This window comes from Rhamphochromis sp. 'chilingali', assembly GCF_963969265.1.
Source record: "Rhamphochromis sp. 'chilingali' genome assembly, chromosome: 19".
Classification (NCBI taxonomy): Eukaryota; Metazoa; Chordata; class Actinopteri; order Cichliformes; family Cichlidae; genus Rhamphochromis; species Rhamphochromis sp. 'chilingali'.
Window position 1 is genome coordinate 11838638 of NC_137946.1, and position 27119 is coordinate 11865756.

The window sequence follows — 27119 nt, forward strand, 5'->3', positions numbered from 1 at the left end:
GAGATGATTTTTATTTCCCTTAAAAAAATAAATAAAACCAAACTCTTTTCGTCACTACAAACTCTTTTTCAAATCTTCAAGGACTTCTTCTCTTGTTTCCCCGTGTCGTGACTCAGAGCTTCCATCTCTCAGAGTGTTTACTTTAAAAAGGTCACTGAACACCCTCATCTGGAGCGTTCTGTCTTCACACAGCAATTCAGTAGACTCTTTCTTCTATTCCTATAGCTTTTCAAGTGGTTTTGATATGTTTCCAACTGAGAACACACTTGGCAACAATATGCACTTTTAATACATACGCCAGTCAAAAAAAATAGCTCAAAACCATCTAGTCACAGTGGAGGAATGTGAGCACTACAGCATACACGTATCAGCAGGGAATCCCCTCCCCCCTGCCAAATGTTATAATGGCACTTTAAAAATATTCTTTCTCTGGCTCCTCACAATAATAATCAGACACTGTATATCCTACAGGATTATGAACTATGTAATCTATTTTAGTTTAACAAAAACAATGCAAGCATCTTTCTTCAGTGCACATGAAACCAAAAAACAGTAATCTGTACTGTTGCATATCGTCGTTTCCCTGATTTGTGGTAGGTTAAGTCTCCACAGGATTACAAATCTACATGTTTTGTTCCTAAAAAAAGAACAGCATCATAACATTACAACCGCACATCACAGGGCTGCGATAGAAGTACTTTAATCCCTTTATGTCTGTGTTGCCAGCTAGAATATTTAGTCTCACTGGACCTCACAGTTTGGTCTGGTGATGTGACTGAGAATATGGATTTATGCTCTCCAACAAAGAAAAAAAAAGAAAACTTTATTTTTGCAGGCTAACTCTGACATTAATCTAGTCTCTAACCACTTTTACTCATGTATAGGCATATAAACTGATGCAGTTAGTTCTTCTAAAGCACTTCGGTACCCTAAGTAATACACACTGAGAACTTATAACAAAAGGTAATTAAATGAATAGTTGGACCTTTTGTGAAATGCCCTTTTCCCCCTAGTATCTCTAATTTTGTGCTAAGCTAAGCTAACAGATTGCTGGCTATAGCTACATATTTACTGTATAGACAAGAGTGTGTCACCATAGACTGTATATGAAAGATGGATGTAGCTTTTGCGTTGGAGGAGTGTCTTTAGGAGTGCCTTATTTTTGTTTCTAAGAAAAATGAGAGCCACATATGAGGATATTCCTTTAAAATTTCGATCAAACAGTAGCAGTATAATGTCCTCGTAAGTGGATATCAGGCCCTTGTAGAGCAAAATGTAGTATTTTGGTCTAAATAACCCAAAATGTGATGTCCACATATGTGGACGCCAGGGTTAAAAATGCTTTTTAACAGCCAGCAAGAAAGCCTGTGATTTCAAAAGAAATCCGGTTTCATAAAAGTCTATGGGAAAGCAGCTGCTGAGCCCTCAGTGAACACTTATCTGATGAGTTTTTAGGCTCTACTTTTCAATCTATGATGATACTAAATAACGTTGTTTGTGTAAATTTTAGTCCCCATTTGTATGAAAAATAAACGCTTTAATGTGAGCCTACTTTGTGACTGACAGGTTTCTACTGTATGAGCTTGCAGTGTCCCTCAGCTTTATATTCAGATCTGCCTGCAACTGTGAGATTTGGTTTAAAGGAGCTAACATGACAATGTCCACCTTCTTTGTACAGTCTACGGGTGACAGCCAGCGTACAGCAGAAAGGATTTATGTTTTAAGGAGAAAAAAAAGCCTGCATATAGAGAGACACTTTCCTCATACACTACCAACCGCTTCCTTCTGTGGACTGATGGCTCTGTGAATCAGGTGAAGCCTATAAGCTCGCTGCTGCTCAGGCAGAGTGACTGCCGGGTGATTGGTGGACTGCGATTGGAACTGTTCCTCACACGTAGTGTTCACGGTGGTTGATGTACACCTGGTCTGTCCCACTCTGATGACACACCCACTCCAGACGGGAGCGCTGATGGGTGGGGCTTTGGGCTCCCCGCCTTGCTGTGGGTGGGTGCTGCCTCTCCGTGACCGCGTGCCTGTGCTCTGCCCTGCGAGTCTGTATATTAAAAGCAAAAAAACCCAAATCATCACCTAAATCATCTTCTATCATCGTCACCCTTTAGGCCTCTATAATGTGTGAGACTCCAAAAAAGGACAGGGAAATAAAAAAATCAAACTCTCCAACATATTAAATTAATAAAGCCAAAGAGCCTCCTGCTTAATATAAACAGATTATGACATGAGTTAGCTCGTTGTTACTGCTGCTTGTTGTGACTCAGTGCGCTTCATTCAGTGTTAATAATTGTGGTGTAGAGCTGTCATGATTCACATACGTGACTTTCAGCTGGTTGTAAAAAGAAAGTGGGGTTTTACCTGACACAGCCAGGCCACTTGTGATGCGTGGACTCCCAGAGGAACAGCCGGTGCTCTCTCAGAGTAGGGAGGAGGCGGCTTGTGTGTCGGAGGAAGGTCAATCCTTCAGAGGAAGAAAAAGGGGAAGAAGAAATGTCAATGGAGACAAATTTCAGAGTGGAAAAACACTGTACTCGCAAAGAAACAGAATAAAACGATCAGCGATAGATAAAATCGGTACAAAATCAATTTACTGGATCAAATTTGAAGGGCAGCCACTATAACGAGTTCCTTCTGAGGCATATTGATGTTGTTTATGGTATCCTGCGATAAACTTTGAGATGGATTCACAACAGAAGAGGCAGCAAAATCAACTTGATGTGCAGAGCTTTAAAGATGTGAGAATTTTTTTAGGCGGAGACGATGAAAAACAGACGCTCTGTGGAAAACATCGGAGCCTACAGAGGCCCTGAGGTGCAAAACACAACAACACAAAGGCATAAGATTTCAGAAAACATGGCAGAAAACAACAACAACAACAAAAACAAACAAACAAAAATCACAAAATGATGATGCACTTTTTCGCCTTTTGCTGTGGTTGTGTTTGTCTTGTGTGTTTCGTCAAATAGTTTTTATTATTTGCACCTGAGGGCCACCGTACAGATACTGCATGTCTGAAACTTGATGAAATTTTGCCTCTCTTTTTATTTTTAAATGCATCTTGCAAGTCCTGCAGTTTAATAGTCCTAGACAGGGTATTCCTCGAAGCCCTGGAATCCATTATTACAGATGATTAAATGAAGATGGCTCAGTGTACATGACAGCAGGTGTATGAAAGTGACGGACTTCCACGCGGACGAGTAAATTAGAACATTTTCTGACAGCTGTTCCTCTAAACCCCTGCAAGACGCTGAAGTCAGACTCGCTCCCTCGCTGGCTGAAATCCCCCTGCCTGCTAAACTGAAGCCTAAGAACAAACCTCAGCCATTCACAACACAGCGTCATGACAGGCATCGATTTTCTAACACTGTGTGTCACTTAATGCCGAGTCTCTCTTTCATATTTGGGATTCGAAGTGACCGATTACAGTCAGAGCTTCTCATTGACCCGCCGTCTTACTCTCACGTCTGCGTGTGATGAAGGAGGTGATGAAGCCTCCTCCTCCCCCTACCCACGCCTTGTTCCACTGGGACTTCCAGCCACGGTCACACTTAAGATGCTAAGTTTGTCGTGGCATTGACCAGCCTGACACACGGGCTACATACATTGAACCTGCACCCAGAGGCTGATGGGTTGTTCGTTATTCAAGCCGCACCTTTGAGGCGCAGTTGGGAGCATGTACACTAGATTTCTTCTGACGACGCAGTCGCTGAAATTAGGATGTAAATGTTTACATGGGAGAATAAAATTGGATTGAGGGAACAAATGACTGAGTGTTCTTATTTAGGACGATGACAGAACACATACTTGTGTCCTGGTAATTAAGATAAGATAAGATAAAACTTCATTAATCCCTCGGGTGGGTTCCTCTGGGAAATTCGGTTTCCAAAAGCACAGCACCGACAGAAGTTACAGAACGTGAGCAGAATATTATATATATACACATCTATAAATACAGAGACATATATAAATAAAATATACGAAAGGGATAAATAGAATAAATAGGAATAAGAATACAAGGGAATTGCACATTTCAAGTATTGAAGTCTATTGCACCGTTGACTATTAATAAAAAGCATTGCACAGTGAACTGAAGAGGCACTACAGCTTAGTTGTTCCCTCCTTTGTCCTCCTGTTTCCCCTCCCTCTCCCCTCCAGAGAGGAGTTAAACAGTCTGATGGCGTGTGGGACAAAGGAGGTTTTTAAGTCTGTTGGTTCTTGTCTTTGGGAGAAGCAACCTGTCACTGAACAGACTCCTCTGGTTGTTTATGGCCGTGTGCAGAGGACGCCCAGCATTGTCCATAATGTCCAGCAGTTTTTTTAGTGTCCTTTTCTCTACCACTGTCACCAGAGTGTCCAGCTTCATGCCGACCACAGAGCCAGCCTTCCTGATCAGTTTTTCCAGCCTGGATGAGTCCTTCTTTGCTGTGCTGCTCCCCCAGCACACCACAGCATAGAAAAGTACTCCAGCAACCACTGACTGGTAAAATATCCTCAGGAGCTTCCTGCAGATGTTAAAAGACCTCAGCCTCCTGACGAAGTACAGTCGGCTTTGGGCTTTTTTATACAGGTGCTCTGTGTTGCATGACCAGTCCAGTTTGTTGTCCACCCACAGCCCGAGGTACTTGTTGACCACCTCCACCTCCTCCCCCTCTATCTGAACCGGCAGTGGACCTTCTCTGGACCTCCCGAAGTCCACAACCAGTTCCTTGGTCTTTGAGGTGTTGAGTTGCAGGTGGTTTGTGTGACTCCATGTGACGAAGTTCCTCACCAGACTTCTGTACTCCTCTTCCTGATCATCCCAGATACACCCCATGATGGCTGTGTCATCTGCAAACTTCTGAATGTGGCATAATTCAGAGTTGTAGCAGAAGTCAGAGGTGTACAGGGTGAAGAGAAGAGGGGACAGCACAGTTCCCTGTGGTGCTCCTGTGCTGCTGACCACAGTGTCAAACGTGATGTCCTTCAGCCTGACGTACTGTGGTCTGTCAGTGAGGTAGTCAGAGATTCAAGCGACCAGGCAGGGGTCCACCTCCATCCTGTTCAGTTTTTCATGGAGCATACAGAGCCGGATGGTATTAAAGGCACTGGAAAAGTCAAGAAACAGGATCCTGACCGTGCCTTTTCCCTTGTCCAGGTGTGAGTGGGCTCTATGTAGGAGGTACACGATGGCATCCTCCACTCCGACATCCGCCTTGTATGTGAACTGTAGTGGGTCCTGGGATGTTGTACCTGTGGTCGGAGGAGGTTGAGGAAGAGCCGCTCTAGAGTCTTCATAAGATGTGACGTCAGTGCCACCGGTCGGAAGTCATTCAGCTCATTGGGCCGGTTCCTTTTGGGGCCCGGGTCGATGCAGGATGTCTTCCATAGGACGGGCACTCTCCCCAGTCACAGACTGAGATTGAAGACTTGTTGTAGCGGCTCTCCAAGTTCAGCAGCACACGCCTTTAGCATCCTCGGACACACCTTGTCTGGGCCTGCTGCCTTCCTGGGGCGAAGCTTCCTCAGTTGCCTCCTGACCTGATCCACTGTGATACTGGGAGATGATTGGAAGGAGGGGGGAGGATGTCCTGCTGTTGAGAGAGGGGTTGGAGAAGGGGGGTGTCATAGTGTCAGGAGGGGGGGGGGGGGGGGAGCGGAGGTAGGAGAGTGGGGGGTTGTGGGCTGGTCAAACCTGTTGAATTACTGCCACTTTTTCCGTGTGTCACTGACATATTTGCAGTGGCTATAAAACCACTAGTATTAAAGAGACTGCAGGACTGCGTTTAGCCCTTATAGCTGCCTAACTTGAGAAATACTTGGAGTGGAGTGTTCATGCTGAATCATACACTAACAGGGATGGATGAGAGGATCAGCCTGCATGCAACCTTGCAGATATGCTCCACAGGTACACGACAATGTTTCTTATATAAGGGGTATTAGGCTTGTGAGCACTGCTGGACACATTAAACATACCTTTTGAGATGCTACATGAACTTCAAAGTCAAAAATAGTGTTAATCAAAACCTCCCAGGCTTCATCTCTGTCTGCAAAAAACATGTATAAGATGCTGCTCAGATCTGTTTTCTTAGAGTATAAAAAACAAAGAAGGCACACACACAAAGATTTTAATGTTGGTCATGGGACTCTGGCAGAGGGTGACCCAGCTCCTCCTGTAAATAATTTAACCTCAGAGTTATTCTTCTTTGCTCTAACATTAACATGAGTGCTGGTGCACTGTACAAAATAGGACAAGGGCTTGCTGCCAAGACAGCAATTATCCGCCACCCCTCAACCTTGTCCCGCAGACTCCCTGCTCCAGGGCGCGCACCGCTGCAGCATTCTCCACAGCAGGAAGGAGCTACTCCCTGAACCCACCGGTGGGCTCCCATCACCTCACACTGTATCATGCAATTAATTAACCAGCTGAGCATGTTCTGCATGCGACATGAGTAATTCGGTCCACTTACACTTTGTCTGTGAAGGCCGGTGGTTGGGCTTTGTGAGCGGTGTGGATCACAATGATGAAGACCACGATGAGGAAGAGAGCGAGGACTGCGCCCATCACAGCTCCTGCCACGGTGATGGAGTTTGACCTCTCTGCTTGAGACTGGTCTGAGACAGAGAGGACAGAGAACAGTCCAGGATACCACCAACAACACAACGATGACAGACCACTAACATCCTGGCAGTGAATGAATCAAAGTGTACACACAGTCAGGCGTCGATTCAAAGATTCTCATTCATAGTCCCAATTTACAACATTTAACCCATAAAGACAATTAGAGTAGAGCAACAGCAGTTTAGACCTAGAGGTAAGGAGAGTAAACTAAGTTGTTCCAGTTTATTTTACTTATCTTATGGAGATAATATTCTGCCCACATTAAAGATCTGACTATAATTAGAAGCACTACTTCTCTACAGTATGAGAGTCCAAACTGCTGCTGTCACTTTGGTTGGTGCTACATTGGGTCAGCCAGAGGACTGCTCAGCTGTGATTGGTTGTCACATGCATCAACTCAATTATCAAACAGTTGTAGAAAAAGAAAAAGAGTCAGGAGAAAAATGTCACTGCTCAAAAAGGAAATCAAAACAAAACAAAACCCCTCCGACCTACACTTTGCAGGTCGGCACCCCTTTTTGTTTGTTTTTACTTCACTATATTTGATTGAGCTCTAAGTCACGCGCATGCAAAATGTTTGGAGAAGCCTACCTGATTAGCCTTTATTTAGCCACCCAGCAAATTCTTGTTTAAAACACTACCAGCCATCTCAACAGCTGTGAAGGTTGAAGTTGTCTTTGAAGTAAAGACTGAAATAACAACTTTTGATGCTTTCTGCCTTTTAAATATGGCTGTTTGCTGTTTGTCATTTCAGTAATTCAGATATGTTAGGTTTGGGCTGTTGGTGACAACTTACTCTGAAATCTGAGTCGGAAAGTTGAAATTTTGTGATTCCCAACTCTGCCTTGCAAATTTGTATTCATTATATGCTTATTTCTTTATTTATTCACTTCCAAACTGAAACAAGCATCCTTGAATTTTTAACATGGGTACCACTGTCATTTCTACATGCTGAATATTAAGCTAGTAGGCTAGTATGGGAACAGTTAAGCCCACCATAATGCATTATTGCACTTCTTACAACTTGTCTTGTTAAACAAATAAATTTCATAAATCTGTGACACACTCCTTTACTACTTTTAGATTTGCACACAATAACAAGCTCCCCAAAACTGAGCTTTTTATTGAGCCATTGCACAAACCACAGCTGTGCAATGATCTGATTTTACTTTGTAAAATCAAGTTAAAACTGAGGGTTTTAACCCTTTATTGTTCAGTCCAGACTGAAGTATGCTAAAGGACTACTTGGAGAAAGATTATGCATACTGGAAGCATGATCTTTGGTCAGTTGAAACATGAATAGAGGAGGAGAAGGGTACAACTCAAAGATCGCCGTTCCCACAGTTAAACACGGTGGTGGGAGTATTACACTGTGGGGGACATGTCAGTGCGCCGGGAATTGGGAATCTCATCAAGGTGGAAAGATTTTGGAAAGATGTGGAAAGATTAAATAAACATGGATGTGTGACAATTTCAAAAGAAAACCTCAAGCAGTCAGCAGCAAAACTGGATCTGGCTAATTAGTTTGTCTTCTAACACAGTGGCCTAAAACATGTCACTCCTGGTGAAGAACTACCTCCAGAGGACCAAAATAAATGGTACTGATTGGCCTGCACAAAGCCCTGACTTAAATTGAAAATCTGTGGGGTGAACTGAAAACCAAGGTCCATGCCGTTAGACAATCAAATCTGGAGGAGGTTGAGAGATTCACCAAAGAAGAATGGGGTGGGAATGCTCAGGACCCATGCGTGTTAGTGGCATGTTGGAATTAGGTGTTTAGCAACACTTGGGAAATACGTTTTAGTTTAGTTTTCATAGGGAAACTAATAATGGTTTTCTCATCTGTATATTTCCCAGCAGCTACAAAGACAGTTTCTCTTTTCAAAAGAAAAAAGAAAATAACAAACACTACTGGCCATGAAAAAAAAGTGCTGATACTTTGCTCCCAGTAGCCTTTTACTGTGTCCGAGTCTGTACTGGACAGCCCTGTATTATTGGTATTCATGAAAGGGCTTTTGCAATTTAACTGAGGTATAAAAATGCCATTTAAAAACTCTGTTACTCACTAAAAATTCACTGTCAGGGTTAAAACACTGAATCCATCCGTTGCTTTACCTCAGTGTGTAACAGTATTATCAAAGTGTTGAATTAGCTTTGTTAGAACATATGCTCCATGCTGTCCACAGAGGGGATTAAGGATTAATCGTGATTAGGATGCATTAAACTCGCAAAACAGCAAGCTTTGGCAAATCAGCAGTAATGTATAAAACCAAATGTAGGACACTAAAGGAACTGAAGGACAAAAGGTGACAGAGGAGGCATAAGCATAATGGTCAATTCCCCTTGATTTAGCTCTTGAGAGGGGAAGAAAAAAAAAATCAATGTGCTGAGATGAGAAATCTAAATAACAGTTCAATTATGATGCATATTGAACAAGCTGGGATTTCTGAGCTCACCCCCGAAAGTCACTTCTTCCGCCTCCTCCATTCCTGCCGTCCTCTAACGGTTAATAACCATTCGATTACCTTTGATGGCTGCTGAACTATGTCAAGAGCCTCTTGAGTTGATCAAAACGCCTTTAAAAATGTAGTTCATCAAGCCGGCTGCTTTAATGCCTTGTGACAGACATTTTCAGGGGACCTGCACAGGGTGGCTGCTTTAAAGCCACAACGCATGGAGCAGCTGTAGGAGTTCATTAACGGAGGTAGTGTTTCGTGCATGCTTCTAGCTAAGAAATATCGAGACAAATTGTACTCAGAAACAATCCTGCATGTTCCGCCCTGACATTTTCTCCTCATTGTTTTAAATACCATGTATTCTGGGGAGGGGTGGTGGGCCTCGGATTACTGGTGTTAGTGGTGGATCAACTGCCCCACACTGGGATCCGGCTTTTTACCGTCCCTTCTCGAGTCTCTCCCGCTTCAGCACTTCATCACACAAACAATGCTGCTGTGAATCCAGCAGAAGCACATGCTGATCAGTGAGGTCAGTTTCAGACGGACCCTTTCTGGCCAAAACAGAAGTAAGACAGAGCGAGTTGGCCAAACACCGCCCCCCTTCCCACCGATACTTAAGGCTCAGGGGTCACACTATTGCCTAGACAACAGACCCCCCTGGGAAGCAGATGCTGGTGTAATAACGATTGGGGGGGGGGGGGGGAGGTTAGAGCAGCATTTCAATATTTTGAGTTTTTGTGATAGTTACAATGTGATGCCACCTCTGCTGGGGAGTTAATATCAAAGTCTCTCCCCTCACTCACAGTTGTCAGAGCTGCATCCCTCTGCGCTGCCTGAGACGTTCGCTCACTCCTTTGTGTCTTGTGAAAAGTATCCTTGGAAACTGTTGTGTCGCAGGCAGCGAATCCGCTGATCTTCTGCACGAGTGTCTCAAACAAATTCAAGCATTGGGGGGTGACATCATTACTGCCACCGAGCTGCTTCCCCATGCGTTTTCACACTGCCCTGTTTCAAGGTCAGGATGAGAAACTGCTGTGACCATGATAAGATCTGTAAGAGACAAGACAGGTCAGCTGATGAAGACTTTTATGGCAAGTACGTCTTGAGGACCTAGAGTGCCAGCGCAACACTGAGTCACACTTGTATATGTCCTTATAAGCCAGAAGAGCTCTGTGTAGTGCTGCAGGGAGTAATGGGCCATTTTCAGTCTGTCTGCACGAGCTGTCACAACAGCACAGCCCAGCTCTGAGCTCCATGCAGGCCCCTACTTTGTGTGGCCAGGTAGAGCTCGTAGGACGACAGCCTCCATCAGCAGCTCCAGATGAGCTTGTTGCCATGGGGACAGTCAACGGGCTGGAGAGCAGGGACTTTGGGCCAGTCAGAAACACTCAGCGTTTAATTTTACCAGCTGGTAGACAGTGGGAGAAAGACATGGGGGTGGGAAGGTGGTGGATTTACAAAGGAGAGGTGCTGCAGGGGAGCGCAGGGCCTTTCTGTCCTGAAACAAAGCAAACTAGGACTATTAATGAGGGAACCTCGAGCACATGAGGTGCTGGGTCTCCCCCGACCACAGGAATACCACTGGAGATCAACTGATCAGTATTTAACCAGATGGCAAACGTAATAGGGTAACATCCGAAAGAAATCTTTGTTATTAAAGTGTAATGAGGATCAGTTGAAGTGAAGGAGGGGAAGGAAAAAAAAAAAAAAAAAAAAAAGGGAATTACATCATTTGTGGTGTCCCACATATGCATACTGGATTTGAGGTATGTGTGTGTGTGTAGGGGGGGGGAGGTTATGCAGCATTACGCGTTACGGCGCTAGAGATGATGTCATTTATAGATGAACAAAGAGGCTGAGACTGAGCAGTCTGAGTAATAGGAAGCTCAAAAACCTCCAGAGAATAAAAGAAAGAAAAAGAATTCACAGGTGCTAAGGTGCTTTATTGAACTAAAGTATCTCAAAGAGATTGACAAAATAATGTTTGACTGCTTTTGATGACATAAATATTTTCCCTCGTTCAAGAAATGTACATTTTCTGTATATACAAAAAACAACCCACAAAAAAAAGAAAAACCCCCTGAAAAACCAAACCAAACAACATGACTGCAAGGTGCTTTTCATTGACAATTTGAGACTGAAGGTAATTATACATTTCTCTGAATAAAAAAAACAAAAAAAAACAGTGGCTATACAGAAACCAAAACCCCTGACAGAACAGTACAGAGGATGCAAGTCATTTTACATCCAGATGTATTCAAGCTTTGTTTTTTTTTTTGTTTCTTAATGCCTTTAGGTTCGGAAACATACTGCGTTTCACTGCCACAAAAGGGCAGAAAGAGTGAATTTGGCACTACGAATTCCTCCTAAAATACAGAATGCAATGAAAATCAAAACCCAGAGGTGACACATCAGGTCATTACATACGCAGGTAAACGATAAACACATTTCTGCTAGATATCTAAGGCACTAGGTGTGTATTTCTCAACAGAAAGTGAAGGGCATTTCTCAAGGTAAGGATATTGATGACTGATCTCTATACAAAATGTCACAGTAAAACTGTACTTCATTAATCCAAGTGCAGGGCTTCAAACTGACGAGCCAAGCAAAAAAAGTCTATCGATCAGAGGAATTTCCGTTTTAGTGCATAGGAGCAAACACAACAAGGGTTTAGGCTACCGTGCTTCCTGTTAGTTTCTGCATTTATGTGAAAGTGACCAGAAGGGCAGACTGAATAGGTGTCAGCAGCGGACCAATACATGTAATTATTCAGTCAAAATGAGGCTACAGGGCTAACAAATGACCAACTGTACATTTCCGTGACACCTCCATTAAAGAGTCATCCAATTTACAAAGACTCACATTCTCAATTACAACCTAGCTGTGCAGACCCCCCCTATAAATGCTTTTTCATTTCAACTACTTTCTACCAAGGAAATTAGTGCAAATTAAAACCTTTCGCGAAAAGAAAACATGCTCAGTTTTCAGAAGTGTGAACATGATTCAACCTTCAGGAAGTCATAGAAATGTGCACCTTCAGTCTATAAATTACTTCTACTGTACAGCATTCAAAAACAACATGAAACACAGTCAGGGGCCAGAGTCTCAGACTGATAGTTACAGTGGCGCATTATCAAATCTCATGACGACAACTGCAGCCGATCCACTGCACAAAATTCACACCCTGACAGAATTTGTGAAGGTTCATTATAACCTAACTAGCTTCGATTTTGACAACTGTTACTCTAATGTTAAAGCATCTTCCTCCCCCCCCCCCTATTTCGGGCTACAAAACCCCCGTTTACAACAGTGATGCATTAGTCATTTAAGTAAGCTAATTATCAGTTGTTATCTAGTCGGTAATACGAATGTGAGACACTGTCATCGTCATATATATACACAAGTTAAACAAAGATTTGGCATCTGGCAGAAAATACTGTATAAGTAACCATACTACTAAAGTTGGCAAGTATTCACATCTAGTGTATATGAAAGAAAAGTCAGATCTCTTCCATGCAGTCTGGTGAACATGTGCCAAAATACTCTAATTTTTACGTTTCTACAAAAACCTAAGTTTACCTTTAAATCCATTATAGCTTTGTTTGATTCCTGAACTACTGGGGCTGCAGAGCCCAATGACACTAACACGTACAATGCTTTCTCCGCAGTTTAATCACAGTTCTTGGTATGGCATGTGATTTTTGAGAGTCCTGATTGGCAATAAAAGGTGACTGGTTCTAAATGAATAAAACATGTTTTTGGGGAAAAGAAAAATCATAGGGTGTGTCATTATCATTTAATAGCTACTCAAAGGATAACTGTGTTAAAGATTTAATGATGATGGCAACAAAATATTGTCTCCAACTCCTGTGCTGTGGAGTTTAGTCAAAAGTGCTGATAATCACAGGTGAAAGTGACAACACAGCCATTACAAAAACTACATAACACTTTTAAAAAAAAATTTTTTTGAGTACCAAATGTTTAAATCGTAAATGAAATGGTGAATATCTGAGCATGCGGCCGCACACTCCAAACAATACATGTCACAGATCTGTGACACAGTCATGTCTTGTTTCTATAGATTACTCACAGTAGACAAACAGTCCAACGTGGTTGAGTGTGGTAGTGTGTACTGGCTGCATGGTTTCTCTGTGCTACAAAATACTAAGAGGCCAGCTTACGGTGGCTCCCATACAGTAGCCTCTTTAAACAATGCCCCTGCTGATGGCGCTCTTGAAATTCCAAGAGTCCTGGTTTAGTGCCAGGCTTAAACTTCTCAAAGAGATCCATTATCATCCGATAGACAACATGATAATGTGGTTAACTAAAGGGAATGTTTAACCTGAAACTCTTCCCAAAAACCAGCAGCTTACATAAGTTCTAATAAAAATGATAAACTAGAGAAATATTTTTCCAGGCTTCAAGGCTTGACCGATATGACAAACCCAGTGTGCTGGCACAGCAGACTGTGCCCCATTCATGTAGCCCTCCTGCCTGCTCTCTCATCACTGGGATAAAAGACGAGCTGAGGACAAGCAGGAGAAACGCTCACAAGGTTTACACAAAATGTGCCAAAACCTTACTGGTCAACTCCTCAAGCTCAGTTCTTCCATTGCGATTTACCTAAGATTTTAGTACAAAACAAAAAAGGTCTGATGACTCAGCAATCCATTACAAAATCCTGCAAAAACAGCAGTTCAATAAATCTTATGACCAAGAGTGTGTTTAGGTAATTAGTCAAAATGGAATTCAGATTTCTCAGGAAGACAAATCCTGTTTTAAATAAACTGATGTACGGCGGCTCAGCTGTGTCTTACTGAAGAAAAATGACCATCTGAATTTTATGGATTTACCTGCAATAACTACATGACATCATCTAATTGCACTAAGAGGCCAGAGTTCATTTAAACAAATGAGTACAAGCAACATGAACACAAAAGGCAGAGTTTGTGAAAAAAAACTCTTCTCTCAGACAATCGTGCGTGATCTTAAAGCCACCGGGGCTTCTGCTCAGTAACACATTAGTTATACTCAATCAGCTGTAGCAGTCCATGTTGTAAGGCTGAGACAACACATACATCGGCTCTTTTGTTAGTCCGCACACGCACCGTCCACAGGCTGCCCACACTCAAAACAGAAATGTATACATTACATCTCAAGTGTCATCCAGGACGCTTGAAAAGAAAAAAAAACAAAAAAACAAACAAAAAAAAACATGTTAACTACAAAACACACAGAGATGCTGTGTGTGCATACAGAAGAAAATAATGTGTTTTCCCCTAATTTGATAAACAAAACTTTCCAACTCATGTTGCATTTTTTCGTTCCTGCAGAACTAGGTACCTTGTCAAACATACCACTCCCTGCGTGAAATGACTGAGCCATCTTTATGAGATACATAATCACCGTCGGGCCCGCTATCGTAGCAGTCGTCTGACATGTAGGGGGAGCCGTTTCCCTGTAGTTTGGGTGAATGAGGGTATCTGACACATCTGGCCTGCTGTGGACTAGAATACTGTGTGTGTTCATGATGGTGATTCTGTTGATGACTGTGGCGCCTGCTCTCCCTCATTGCCCTAGTGTACCCATTAACAGGATACTCTTCTCCGTTATAGTCACTATGGTGGCGGCGGTCCCGCTCCTGCTTCAGCTGGCGGTCGCCCCACTCCTCTCGATCATGGTCCCGATGCTGAGATCTGCTGCCAGCTTTGGTAGGATGGAGTTCGTGCTGAGTGGGAGCTTTCTGGAGATCATTTGGGCCCAGGTACTGCTTGGTGTAGTAGTTCCCATGAAAGGTCTGCTGCTTCCGTAGGTAACACACACCAACCAGAGACAGCAGCAGCAAGAGGAATAAGGCCCCTCCCACGGCCCCACCCACTATGGAACCAAGATTACTTTCGGGAAGGGCTTCAAGTGTGGGGGAGCTCAGAAGGACGTGGCCCTTATCATCCACAAAAGTGGAGGAGAAGCCAGTTAGGACAGGAGTGGTAATGGTGGAAGGCATGGTGGGAGGATCTAATGGAAGGAAGGAGGGTGAGGGGGGGATAAAGAGTGAAAGACAGAAGCAGAATGTCAATGCCAACTACATTTTGCTAAGAAGGAAGAGGTTGACTAAAACATCTAAAACTATAGCAGAATCAGGTTTGCATATTCCCACTGTTACAGATTAGTAAGTAAATATAAAATTGTATCACAGAGAACAATGGCCTCACCTATTAGATGATGGATTAATGAGAAAAGTTGGATCTAAAAACCTGTCCTAATCACTATATCCTCACTATGTGTATTGTTAAGCATACTCTGATTTTCAGTAATGTCTTTTCAGATGCTCTTAACAATAAAAGCATACTCTCTGCCAACATGGACAGCCGAATTCTCATTCTTACTATGCTTATTTGAAAAATGAGTGCATTGTAGAGTAAATTCTGCATGATTGAGTTTGCTTTGTTTCTTTGACCGCAGAAAAACAGGAATGCACACAGATGTCCAGCAATGTCACCACCACACTGCACTGTGTTTCTATGTGGTGTAGTATGCTGTGCTTACATACTCCATTCCACTTGAAATGGAGTTTATTGGGATTGAGTTTACTGTACCTAAGAGTTAGTTTGTATGTACCCAAAAATCATAGCACTAGATCTCTGTAAAGTTCAACGAGACACCACAACATAACAGCTATTCTCTTGTGATCAAAAAAGGAAAAAAGCAGGTGACAGCGATAGCAGACCTGACATGGCTCAAACTGTTACTTAAAATCTTTAAGTTAATGTGCATTCTTTTACTTTGGGCAAATCAGGCCATGCCATGTGTTCAACACTTTGTTTTTCATAGGCTACAACTTTGGGTATTTTTGCTAAATTAAAAAACCCATTGAAAACACTTTTATGGATTTATCTCTATCATAAATCAAAGTCTTTAGAAACTGTCTAAAAGAATCAGGTCATGTTTTCAGCTACTTCTGTATTAATTTAAACTAAAAAATAAAATAAAATATGACAACAGGCTTTGTCCCTGTTGTCCCCTCAATCAATTTGTAACTTCAAAGTATTTGCACATGCTGATGGCAGCTCAGCACATTTTCTACATGCAGAGAGAAACAAGTGACTTGACTACATGATAAGAAACACCAAACAGTACCAGTGATGTCCTTAAAATTCTGCAGTCTGTAGGGGTTATCAATGGTATAAGCAGATTATTTTGGGTATATGTTTTAAATGATCAAGAACATACATTTAAGACCCCACTTTTCAAGTATAAACTTTCACTATTCCACGAATAGAACACCAACCTTAAAATGTAATGGATTAGTGGTTTTTATCCACAAACAGACAAGCTAAAGGCTATAATTATAAGAAGCTAGAGTAATGGAAAAAAATCTGAGTCTAAAAGCTTTAATGGTGCTGCAAAATTGCTCTGCCACTTTAACCCTGGTGCCAGGCCAGATGTGAGGCAAAGATTCACATCTGAAAGAGCAAACACATGAACCCGGAGGTCTGTGGTCTCCAAGTATGTGAAATGTACAACTCCATGAAGAGTGAACTGATGAGTACACCCACAACACGACACACACACACACACACGCACGCATGCACAATGGAGGGTACACCAACATGCATAAGCTTGTGAACACCCGTACAGGTCTCTCAAAGGAAAATGAAATATGAATGATAAATAATAAATAGGAGTTGAAAAGAACTAGTTAATGTTTTATGAATCTGGGACATCATCTCACAGTGAGGCTGCAGGCTTTTGCCTCTCACTGCATGACACATGCAGGAATAAAAGAAACACAGAAAGGAGGCGAGAGAGTGATGAAAAAGGAAATCACATCATAATCAGAACTTCATTCAGAAAGAGAGCTTCCACTGGCAAGACAGATTTTGTGAAACCAAAGGAACATGCTCATCATTCACAACAGAGAGACACGACGCACTCAGATGCCAAGCCAGCAGGACAGAGCAGAGGCAGCGCACTGTGGTCTGAAGAGGCCAAAATTATTTGCAGCTGTTTGGCCCAGGAACTCTCTTTTGAACATCTGGAGGCGTAATGTTAATCAAGCCTAATAAGCATGCAATTAAGACCAAATGTATTAATATCAGTATGAACACAGTGTACCATGGGTGATTACTTGATAAACTGTCAGTATGTACAGAACGAGCGAGAGTGATAGTGTCACATTTCAGTTTGAAGGACAACGACACAGGCACCGATACCCTCTATGACGTGCAAACATGCACAATGCTTCCTAAGGGAAGAGAAGGCACTAGGAGTCAGCTTTGTTCCGGTGTGTATACTCTGCTCACCTTGTATGAGAATACGCACATCCCGACTGCGGAGGTTGATGTCATTGGCAACCTCACACCTGTAAACGCCAGAGTCATTCCGCTGGAGGGGACGCAGGAAAAGCAAAGTGCTGTTTATCATTTCCACCCCTTCAGGCATCTCTCTGTCCAACCTGTGACACACAAGAGACAGAAACCTTAAGACACGCAGAGGGACACACAATTGATTGGGACATTTCATGAGGAAAGCATAATAAATTATCATTTGAAAATTATTTCAAGGATGTGAAAACCTTCATTTTACTGTTTATTTTATATCAAATGTAAAGCTCTCTTACTAAAATATCAGAGTATAATACAACCTAGCTCGATCAGCAATTGGCCCGCTGGGTCAATTTCAATCCCAGACAAACCGTAAACGTTACACACAGACATACGGATACTCATACCTGATCCATCTGAAGTGATGAGCTGGCGGGTTAGCGTTGGCTTTGCACGTCATTTGAACATTTTCCCGGCCTACGTACCAGTCTCCATCATACCCAACGACGGAGATATCAGGAGCAACTGAAGAGAGAGAAAAGCAATTATGTGACATGACCACAAAATGGCCAGACACAGTAAATGGCCTTAGAGAACAGTGCTCCAAGTACAACCATTTTCCTGGTTTGTCTGAAGCATTATAGAGAGTCTGAGGTCAGTAATGGGCTAAAGACATAAGCTTGCAAATATGCACTAAGATGCTAGATAATCTATAAACATAATCTGCAGAGAGAAGCAAACATTCATGAGTGCTTGTATATTGCAACGTTTTTCACAATCCTAAAAGAACCATCAACACTACACAACTGCAACCATGAAACAGTGTCCCCCCCATTTTTACCGGTTTACCGTTTTCATTTGCACATTCATTATGAAAATAATGTAACTGAAATATTGTGTTGACATTGCACAAATATATTCATTAAGGTGCTCACAAGGTTTCTGAGAAGTCATCTGCACCACCCTGGCTCTTCTGCTGGTATGCATTTGTTTCACACAAATATACTATTACAAAGTAAAAGATTTTGTTACATGCAAAAATTGTTGCCACATTTTTTCCACTGTTGCATTCAGTGAATGAGCAGAAAATCCTTTATAGTTACCATATGTCACAAAGCAGTAAATCAGAGCAAAGAAAAAAAAAAGTATCTGTCAAACAAAGACTTTGGAGGTGGTCACTTTACTCTTTTCCTAAGTTGGTAGCACATGTTACGTAGCGAAATAGCTGTACTACGCTGAGTACATTTACTGTGGCATCTATGGGATTTGACTGGAAGAGAACACTTTCTAGACAACGAATATTAAAACATAATCAGCTTTTTGGAGTTTGTGTTTTTTTTTTTTTTTAAATTTAGTGAAGCTGTGACACCACAAGTGCAATGGGTAACTGGTTTAATGATTATCGCAATCTTACAGCACAAAATCTTCTCTTACTAACTTACTAACTCTGGCAGGAACAGAATTATTAAACACATTCTTCACATATTTATTATTCTTTCAGTTTTTAATTTGTTAGCCCACACCAATCACTCACAAGGCACTTACACTGCACATTGAGCTGGTAGGGGATCCTGAAGTCATTCTGCAGAGCTGGGTGGCGGACCACGCAAGTGAGTGTGTTGCCCTGAACATGACGTGTAGGCTGCCAGATGTAACGCACTTGTGTGTTGGTAGTACCATTGGGTTCATCAAATAGCTGCACCTCTGACTGGCCAAAAAGGTTGGACTCCCAGGACACTTCAGCAGGTGGTCTGGCTCGCTCAGCGATGCAAGTAGCGACCACAGTTTCATTGCCACCATCAATCAGTGCAGTTGAACCAGCAGACACGTAAACCTTCGGCTCCACTGTTATTAACAAGAGTGAAAACAGAATCAACAGAGACAACAGTAAAGACTTTGAGGTTGCTTTACTGAGTTTCAAATGTTTACAGTACACTGATATTTTTCCTGCTTAATTAATTGCATTTTATTCCTTTTTGTCCAAGTTAATGTTAGCAGCTAGACCTGTGATCTGTTCTGTGAAAACAAAGAACACTCTAGGCATTGAGAACGCAGAGTAACTAATTAAATGACTCTCAAAAGACCGCAATTCTGCAATGTGTGATATATTGGAGGACGATCTATGATGATCCTGTGGATTTCTGTTTTACGTTTGTTGGCTTCTATTCACTTCACTATAATAATGGCAACAGCAAACATACATAAAGTACTATTCTGTTAAATAATATCACAAGACATGACAATTTGTTTTATAAATGCAACACAAAACTAGAAACACAAGATTTAACCTGCACATAAAAGCTTTCTATGCAAGCATCAGGAGTAGATGCTGACTAAATTCGTTTTTTCTGTCTTTTTCTGGACCTTTTCAGTGTATTCAATGCATGATTGCACATGCGCACGAGGGAGGACACATTACCTACATTGAACATTTGAACACAAAAGAGCATAAATATTAAAGATCAAAAAACAAACTTTCCTCCCAAAAAGATTTGGACAGAAACATAAAAACTGAATAATTGATCTAATTATTTTATCTCTACCAAAAACCGCCTAAAGGAAAGCCAGTGTTTTCTCAAGAAAAGTATATCAAATGAAGACACACACTTACCAAGTACACTGACTGTGGTGGATGCTTGAGTATTTCCCAGAGGAAATGTGGCTACCTTACAGGTATAGATCCCGACATCAGCAAAGCCCACGTTTTCCAGTACGATGGTGGCATCATGGGAGGAGGGTGAGCGGAAATACAAACGATGGATGAATTCTGGAGGGATGGAGGTGCCAAACTCCGGGTTGTACACAGCCACTGTGACAGAGCCTGAAGGCAGACGGCGCTCCCAGGAACTCTGAGTAAGAGTAAGGTTTGTGCCAACCTCCACCCTGCATTCTAATGTCACATTCTTCCCCAGCACGGCACTCACTCTTTTAGGCACCACCACCTGGCTGCACCACACACCTGCCAAAGAGACACACAAAATAACACTGATATACAAATCACCTTGTTAATTTGTAAACAAGGGTTTAAGGACACCTGCTGAAGTGTCCTGGGAGTCCAACCTTTTTGGCCAGTCAGAGGTGCAGCTATTTGATGAACCCAATGGTACTAGCTATTAATAACTATTTTTGTGTTGTTTTTGAATTCTTAACTGGCGAAACTTCAAGCAACTAAAGACGGAAAAACAAATGAGTACAGAATCCAGAGCCATTGTGCTCAAACTATGTGGGAATTCAAAAATACTATCATACCTCCATTGAGAAGAGGGTATTTCTGGTGTTACTTCTGGCTTTACTAGTTAAAAAAAAAAATCAATTTAATATCTATACAGAACTATCTGACATCTGTGGGTATCAGACTAGAATCCAAACTTGATCCTACCACAGCAGACACTCGGATCTTCAACAAATAATACAGTTTACTGTGTGATTCAGTGTTCCCATTGATGAGTTTGTTTTGTCTCTACAGTGTTCCTCCTCCTGACCTGAATTCAGGACTTCAAAGCAGGCTGCCTGTATGCGTTTTGTCCAAATATAACTAACCCATGCACTCTGTCACCTGCGCTTGTCAGAAATGTGGCATGTCTTGAAAGCAGGAGCTCAGTGTTGTGGAAGGTCAAAGAAATATGAAGACAACAGACTGCGACCGGGCAGGGAGAGAAGGAGGAAATGGAAAGGAAAAAAAAAGGAAACGGTGAAGGGAAGAGATATGCTAACATGATGACATCATCGATGAGAGAAGAGAAAGCTGAGCGTGAGGAAAAGCAAGAGAGAAGTCATATAAAACACAGGGGAAGGAAATGCACCATCAGGATTCCTGTACAAAAAAGAGGAATTACTGGTTTAAAAATAAAAAATAAATAAACACAACACTGCAGGACTGCCAATGCCTTCAACTACGCTAATTGCAACAAGCTGCCAGCAGGAAGACATCATCATAAATCAAAACCTGCTGCGCTGCTTGGCAACAGACTTCAAATATTCTATTGTTGTTTTGCCAAAAAATAGCTCCGTCTCTGACCAATCTCCCTCAAAAAGGCCATGTCCGCAAATACTGGCACAGCCCAAGGAATTTTTCCTACCCCTACAATATGAGAAGCAAATATCTGTTTTCTAATGTTACCGTCACTGGAGCCCTTTGAGTTGTGTAACAACACTGTACTTATTTATCAGTTTTTCTAGTTTTCACTAAAATTTAAGATTCATTTAATTACAAGTTAATCATTAGGACTTCCAGATGACAGACGACTCTTGTAATCAAAGTTAAGTTGCTTATAATGTGACTTTGTCATTATGACATAGAATAATCTACCTTACAAACTGCAGTATAGATTGTTGTGCCCTTAGCGTTTCTTTGTTTGCACTTTTGGCTGAAAACATAGATATGTAGCTATATTCGAGAAACAGGATGACATGTAAAGTAGGGGAACTGACAGGCAATTTAAGAACTTTAATATGCTATGAACACTTTAAACTAGGAAGTGTGTCATCAATGAGAGTTTCGCTTTGGAAACAAAATGGAAAATGAATTTGCTTACACTTTTCCTTGTCATCAGAAATATCCTGATATAATTTAGGGCCTATGTCACTGACCCTCGGTTGCAATCAGGTCCACGTGTTGGTTCTTCAGGCGCTAAAATAATGGGTTCTGAAACCTTCTGGCGAGCACTGCTCTGTAGCAACATTTGTGTAACGGCTCGTTTGTCTCCCTGTGTTTATTTCCCTCAAAGTCCAAAATTTTCCAAACAGCGCTCCTTCTGTTTTATTTATCAATCAAAACCATTTGGAGAGACTCTGTTTGCCATCTGTTTAACATACTGCTAGTTGACTGGAGAGAATGGAACAAGTCACTTGAAAAGAATCGCACCAAGAGTCAGTGAGAGGGCAGCATGGTGTGTGTGTGTGTCTGTGTATGTAATAGACCAAGAAAACCTGCTGGAACTGGTGCATCAATACTCAGGATAAATATAATGGAAAAATACTGGTGACTGCCAGCGCTACCCCTCAGTCTCCTATGTTATCAGTCTCAAAGTCCTACGTTTTTCTCAAGTTATCACATCCACAAGATTTCACTGAGATTTAAAATTGTCCAAGATCTTTAATAGATGCACTTACTGTATCAATTTGAAAATCCTACATGACTTTGTTCTTGAGTTAATGTATTCACAAGAATTTCAGAAATCTTGACCGTTAACCTTGAGATCGATGTCACTGAGGTTTAAACTCATCTGAGATTTTTATTAGAAAGACCTATGGCATCAATTTGAAAATTCTACGTCGCCACATTCGAGTTATTGCATTCACAAACTTGGGTGACGACAATACCCCATCAGCCTTTTATGGCTGACGGATACAAAATGACATTATCTCATCGAAGCTCAAACATTTGTGAATTATTTATCTACTCGTATTAAGAAACTAACAACATTTTCATATTGCTTTCAAATATTACTATGATTTAATCATTACCATTAAGCTCATTACATGGAGGTTTGCTGCCATCTGAAGCCAGTTTTCTGTCAAACAATGCTACACTACTCTGGAGAGAGTAAAATGATTTATTAAAAGCGTGACTGTAAGCTATGTCTATTCCTTTCTACAAGCATACTGAGCTTATTCACAAATGGAAGGCACCACATGTTTATGCAAATAAGAAAAAATTACAAATACAAGATGGATAAGGATGACTGCAAACCAACCATCAGCAGTCGAGCTACTCTAAAACAGGCGTATGCCCTATTTCGCCTAACACACAGTTAACAACTTCCTCAAGGGAGGAAAAGCTGTTCAGAACATAAAAGAATACCCCACAGCAAATGTTTGCTATTCGTTCAGATGCTCAAATTAATTAGAAAGTTCCCCCAAACAGAGCATCTTCGAAACAAGGGAAAGCCATTTAATTTGACACGAGATGCATGTCACCACAACAAGGTTTAGAAATAAATATCAATATTGATTAATACATTGTGTGAAATGCCAGACTGTAACTACAGTACAGCACACTGTAAACAAACCTTTTCCTGGAGTTAAAAGAAAGCTCGTTGTACAAGCTTTTGAATGACTTGACTAAATTGCATGAGTGAAGGCATAGTGAAGGAAGAAAGCAGCACTTTTCCTGCACTGAATGTGTAATGGAGAGGTATAGCGACTGCATTAAATTTTTATTCGTGACATGACGACAACCTTACATAAGCGTGCCCTCGTTTTCTCCAACTCGGAGTAAAAAAAGAAAAAAAAAGTGAAGAGAAAGTCTATCAAATCTTATGTGAAGTCTATCTTCACATAATAGCGATTCCTTCCCTCTCCTTTTGATGCTCTCAGACAGCCAAAAGAAAGTGTTTTTTTTTTATCTTGCAATCCTTAAATCCTCAGAAAGAGCAGAATCTTCAGACACTTTCAGTTTGCTTTGCAAATTCAACACAGTCTCTCATTGACACAGAGCAGAAAACAGATTATAGATATCCTGGCATCAAGGACACACTGCTCCCGTGGGACATTCTGCTACTCATTCTCACTTTATTGGGCATTACATGTGTGGCAGCAATATCTTGGTACAGGACACCATGTCTTGTTAAAAGTGGAAATCACAATATAATAGGTGATGGTTATAGAACTGAAGATGGAAATCCAGTTTTGTAGAGAGGGACATGAGTGCATTAAACACCTGTTTAATAAGCTGATCTTAACCCATAGTCACATCAACTTCTTACTTCAAATGACTCCGTCTTAAAATGGCTGTCCATCAGTGGTGAATCAGCAGGAGCTATTCAAGTTCAACACTGAGCTAATCTTTGTGTGCATGTTGCAGTGTTTTTCTTTTAACTCCAGGAGAACGTTTGGAGAATGTCTTGTAAAGTTACATTTTTATGTTGCCTGTACAAATCCAACACCACAATTGAAAATAAAACAATGAATGAATATTGAATGTTTCATATTAAACTGAAACCTTGAATATTAAACTTGAAAATGCTGCCATAAACACCATATTCAAACACATACACATAATAATGGCAGTTGCCTAATAATTATGAGAAGCACTTTGCTCACCCTAAAAAAAATAAATAAAAGATAAATAAACAAAGCACAGATAAACCTATTGTGTGTGCCATTTGAAGTCAAAATTTCTGAATTTCCAGTTAGAATTTTATTTTTGATATACATTTTTTGTGCTTTGAGCCTTTATTGTGATAGGCCAGTGAAGAGAAGGCAGGAAAGAAACACCCAGCAGAAGATGGGCAGTACATAATCTCAAGGTTGACTTTGAACCCGGGTTTCTGCATTTGCCTTATGGCATCAACCCACTGGGTATGGCTAGTGATGCATGAATGGCTCTATGTTGCCGTTTTCCCTTGCTTTTTACTACAGGAACATGTTCAACTCTGGAGTGGTGTCACTCCCATCTCTGATATCCAAGTCAAATGGGACACATCATTAGTCATGGTGAAAACTGTGCAGAGCATTGCTGCAACTGATGGCTACAGCCGCAGTTCCCACACAATAAAAGTAACTGTTTCAGAATCACAACATGTTGATGACAGCACATTGTTACAAGTTTAAAATTTATGTGACCACTCTGTGATATGCCCACATGCCTCTCTCTGAGGTGCTAAGCTAAGTTTGAGGCCTCCTGTTTGTTCTGGAAGCTTTGCAGAATAGTTGGCATGATGATTTTGGCTGTTGAACCCGATTATCTGAAGCTCAAGCACAAATTATCTTGATTGTGGGGTCCTACCTCGGAATGTGCCTTCAGAGGTGTGACTAGCCCACAGTAAAGGCAAAGAGTCTGTTTTACTGAAATCAGTATATGCCCAATCCATATTCCAGTCACAAAAACATTATTTTTCTACAAAACTACAAGAGAAAGCCTGATTTCCATACATGACTCTTGGTGTATTTTTTCAAACACATAGCACCAGACCTGTTGCTGAACTTGTACTTAACACTTCTGCTCCACATGTTGTTATGACATCTATGATAGGTCTGGTTACTTTTTATTTTTATTCATCATATTTTATGTTTATTTCCCTTTAAGGCCTAAACATTATTAGCCATAAATGTATATGCATCTATTTTGCATTCAACAAAGACAAGGTCAACCTTCTCATTGAAATGTACCGCAGTCTTAGAGTGAGTCAGTAAACTCATGTCAGGTCTTTAGAGAGTTATGGAGCTTCACTGTGTTTTGGTGTAGTGTAGGAGACCAGAGCTTTCTTTGGTCTGCTTGCAAAACTACAAGAGAGTCCCTCTGCTATCAAAACAGGGATATGGTGCTGGTGTGTCCACACAGGTAGCCTACAGTGGCATGTGTACCTGCTTTTTTGTTCCCCCCTCTAAGCAGTGTATACATCTACTTTGTTGATGCGTTTAGTCAGTCTCATGGCCCTTTAGATATGGAAAGATTGCTGAGTGAAGTAAAGTGCTTGCTCTGATTCACTCTAGCTCGGGATACCTGGCTGCAGCTCATCATTATTCTTGGGCATGACAAAGATTTAATTATAGATGTTCAACTGGAAAAAAAAAAGTATATTTTGTTCAGATAGTTTTAGCATCATACTTGATTAAAGCAGTTTAGAGGCAGGGTTAGAGCTACACTGTCATATTCGTGCTTTTGAGTCAACACTTAGCACAAAGTTGGCGTGCTTCAGGGTGGAGTCAGGAAACTCCCCACTCCCTGATTAAACCATAATGAGCTCAGGCTCCTCTGCAGGCACATGGTGGCTGACCCTCATCCCGACCTGATGATGAGGGGGGCGGGGGGAGTGCTGCGCTAGCATTGTCCTCTCTGGTGACACGACTTGAAGTTCCTCAACATTTCTGAACGAGCAGCTGGCGTGACATACTTCACTGCATCATGTTACTTTAACAGAAACTGTTTCGGGAGCTAATATGGCTGCCACTGAGTCTGCAGTGACCTAAGTGTAGGCTGTGTAGCGGACGGTATATCTGACTGACTATCACCGCTCGCGCTCCTCGGCGGTTTCTCCGGACTGTTTCTATGGCAGCCCGGGTTCGCACCAGCATCCGCTGTGGTGGCGCTGGCTAGCTACTACTCCCGAGGCGTCGGAGTGAACTTGTAACCAAGTTTGGGGCTTTAAATGCCACCGGCTAAACTTGCTAGACTTGCGGCTTCAAATAAGCACGCGGCGGCAGCTAGTTTTGCCGACTGAAATTTATCCGTGATGCGCGAGACACTCACGCAGGCTCCTCACAAAACTTCTCTGTAACGTTGGTAGGACCCCCCAAAAATCACCACACACACAAAATCAGCACTCACCTGTAATACTGAACAAAAGGAGGAATAATGCAACCTTCCTCTGCTGTCTGAAGTAACTCCTTTGAGAAGACGGTAACATTTTCAAAAGCCGTGGAGCCTTCTACCACAGGACCAAAGCGTAGGATGCATGCCAATCTAACAGTATGTGCGGAACAGTGGAACCTCCTCAGCAACAACTCCGAACTGCATGCGGACTGTACCATCTATGATCGTGGAGCGGGGAGACTGGGGGCTCACCTGACAATTGATGTAAATGGTAATTTGTCGAGGTTCGACAGCAACCTCCCCCTAAAGGAATACTCCATTAGTATACACATTACGTCATCTCTGTTGATAACCCGACATATTATATTGATTCATCAAATCACTTCCCCCCCTTATGTGTCTTCTCACAGAATAAATAAATAAATAAATAAATCCACATCCTTTACGGCTGCCAAAAATATGAATTCGGTCTA

At 41.7% G+C, this 27119-nt stretch overlaps 1 protein-coding gene across 2 annotated transcripts; it reads right to left on the reverse strand.

Annotated features, from left to right (window-relative positions):
- Positions 1–1612: 1612 nt before the first annotated feature.
- On the reverse strand, positions 1613–26841 carry nectin3b (nectin cell adhesion molecule 3b). Of its 2 annotated transcripts, XM_080866171.1 has the most exons (8): positions 26662–26841; positions 20002–20349; positions 18936–19235; positions 17798–17915; positions 17370–17521; positions 6459–6603; positions 2371–2473; positions 1613–2053 (listed from the first exon to the last, which is right to left on the reverse strand). In XM_080866171.1, the coding sequence occupies exons 1-8, from the start codon at positions 26738–26740 to the stop codon at positions 1889–1891; spliced, it is 1410 nt and encodes a 469-aa protein (XP_080722297.1). In that variant the 5' UTR covers positions 26741–26841; the 3' UTR covers positions 1613–1888. The 2 variants fall into 2 exon arrangements, with proteins under 2 accessions (XP_080722297.1, XP_080722296.1); XM_080866170.1 differs by lacking the exons at positions 1613–2053; positions 2371–2473; positions 6459–6603 and adding an exon at positions 10997–15081 and having other exon boundaries at positions 26662–26836.
- Positions 26842–27119: the final 278 nt, after the last annotated feature.

Coding starts and splice junctions, on each gene's coding strand:
- nectin3b (XM_080866170.1), bottom strand. CDS start 26,740: ATGTTACCGTCTTCTCAAAGGAGTTACTTCAGACAGCAGAGGAAGGTT. Junction 17,916..18,935: donor CTACCAGCTCAATGTGCAGT/GTAAGTGCCTTG, acceptor CTCTCTCTTCAG/TTGCTCCTGATATCTCCGTC. Junction 15,082..17,369: donor TGTGCGTATTCTCATACAAG/GTGAGCAGAGTA, acceptor TCCTTCCATTAG/ATCCTCCCACCATGCCTTCC.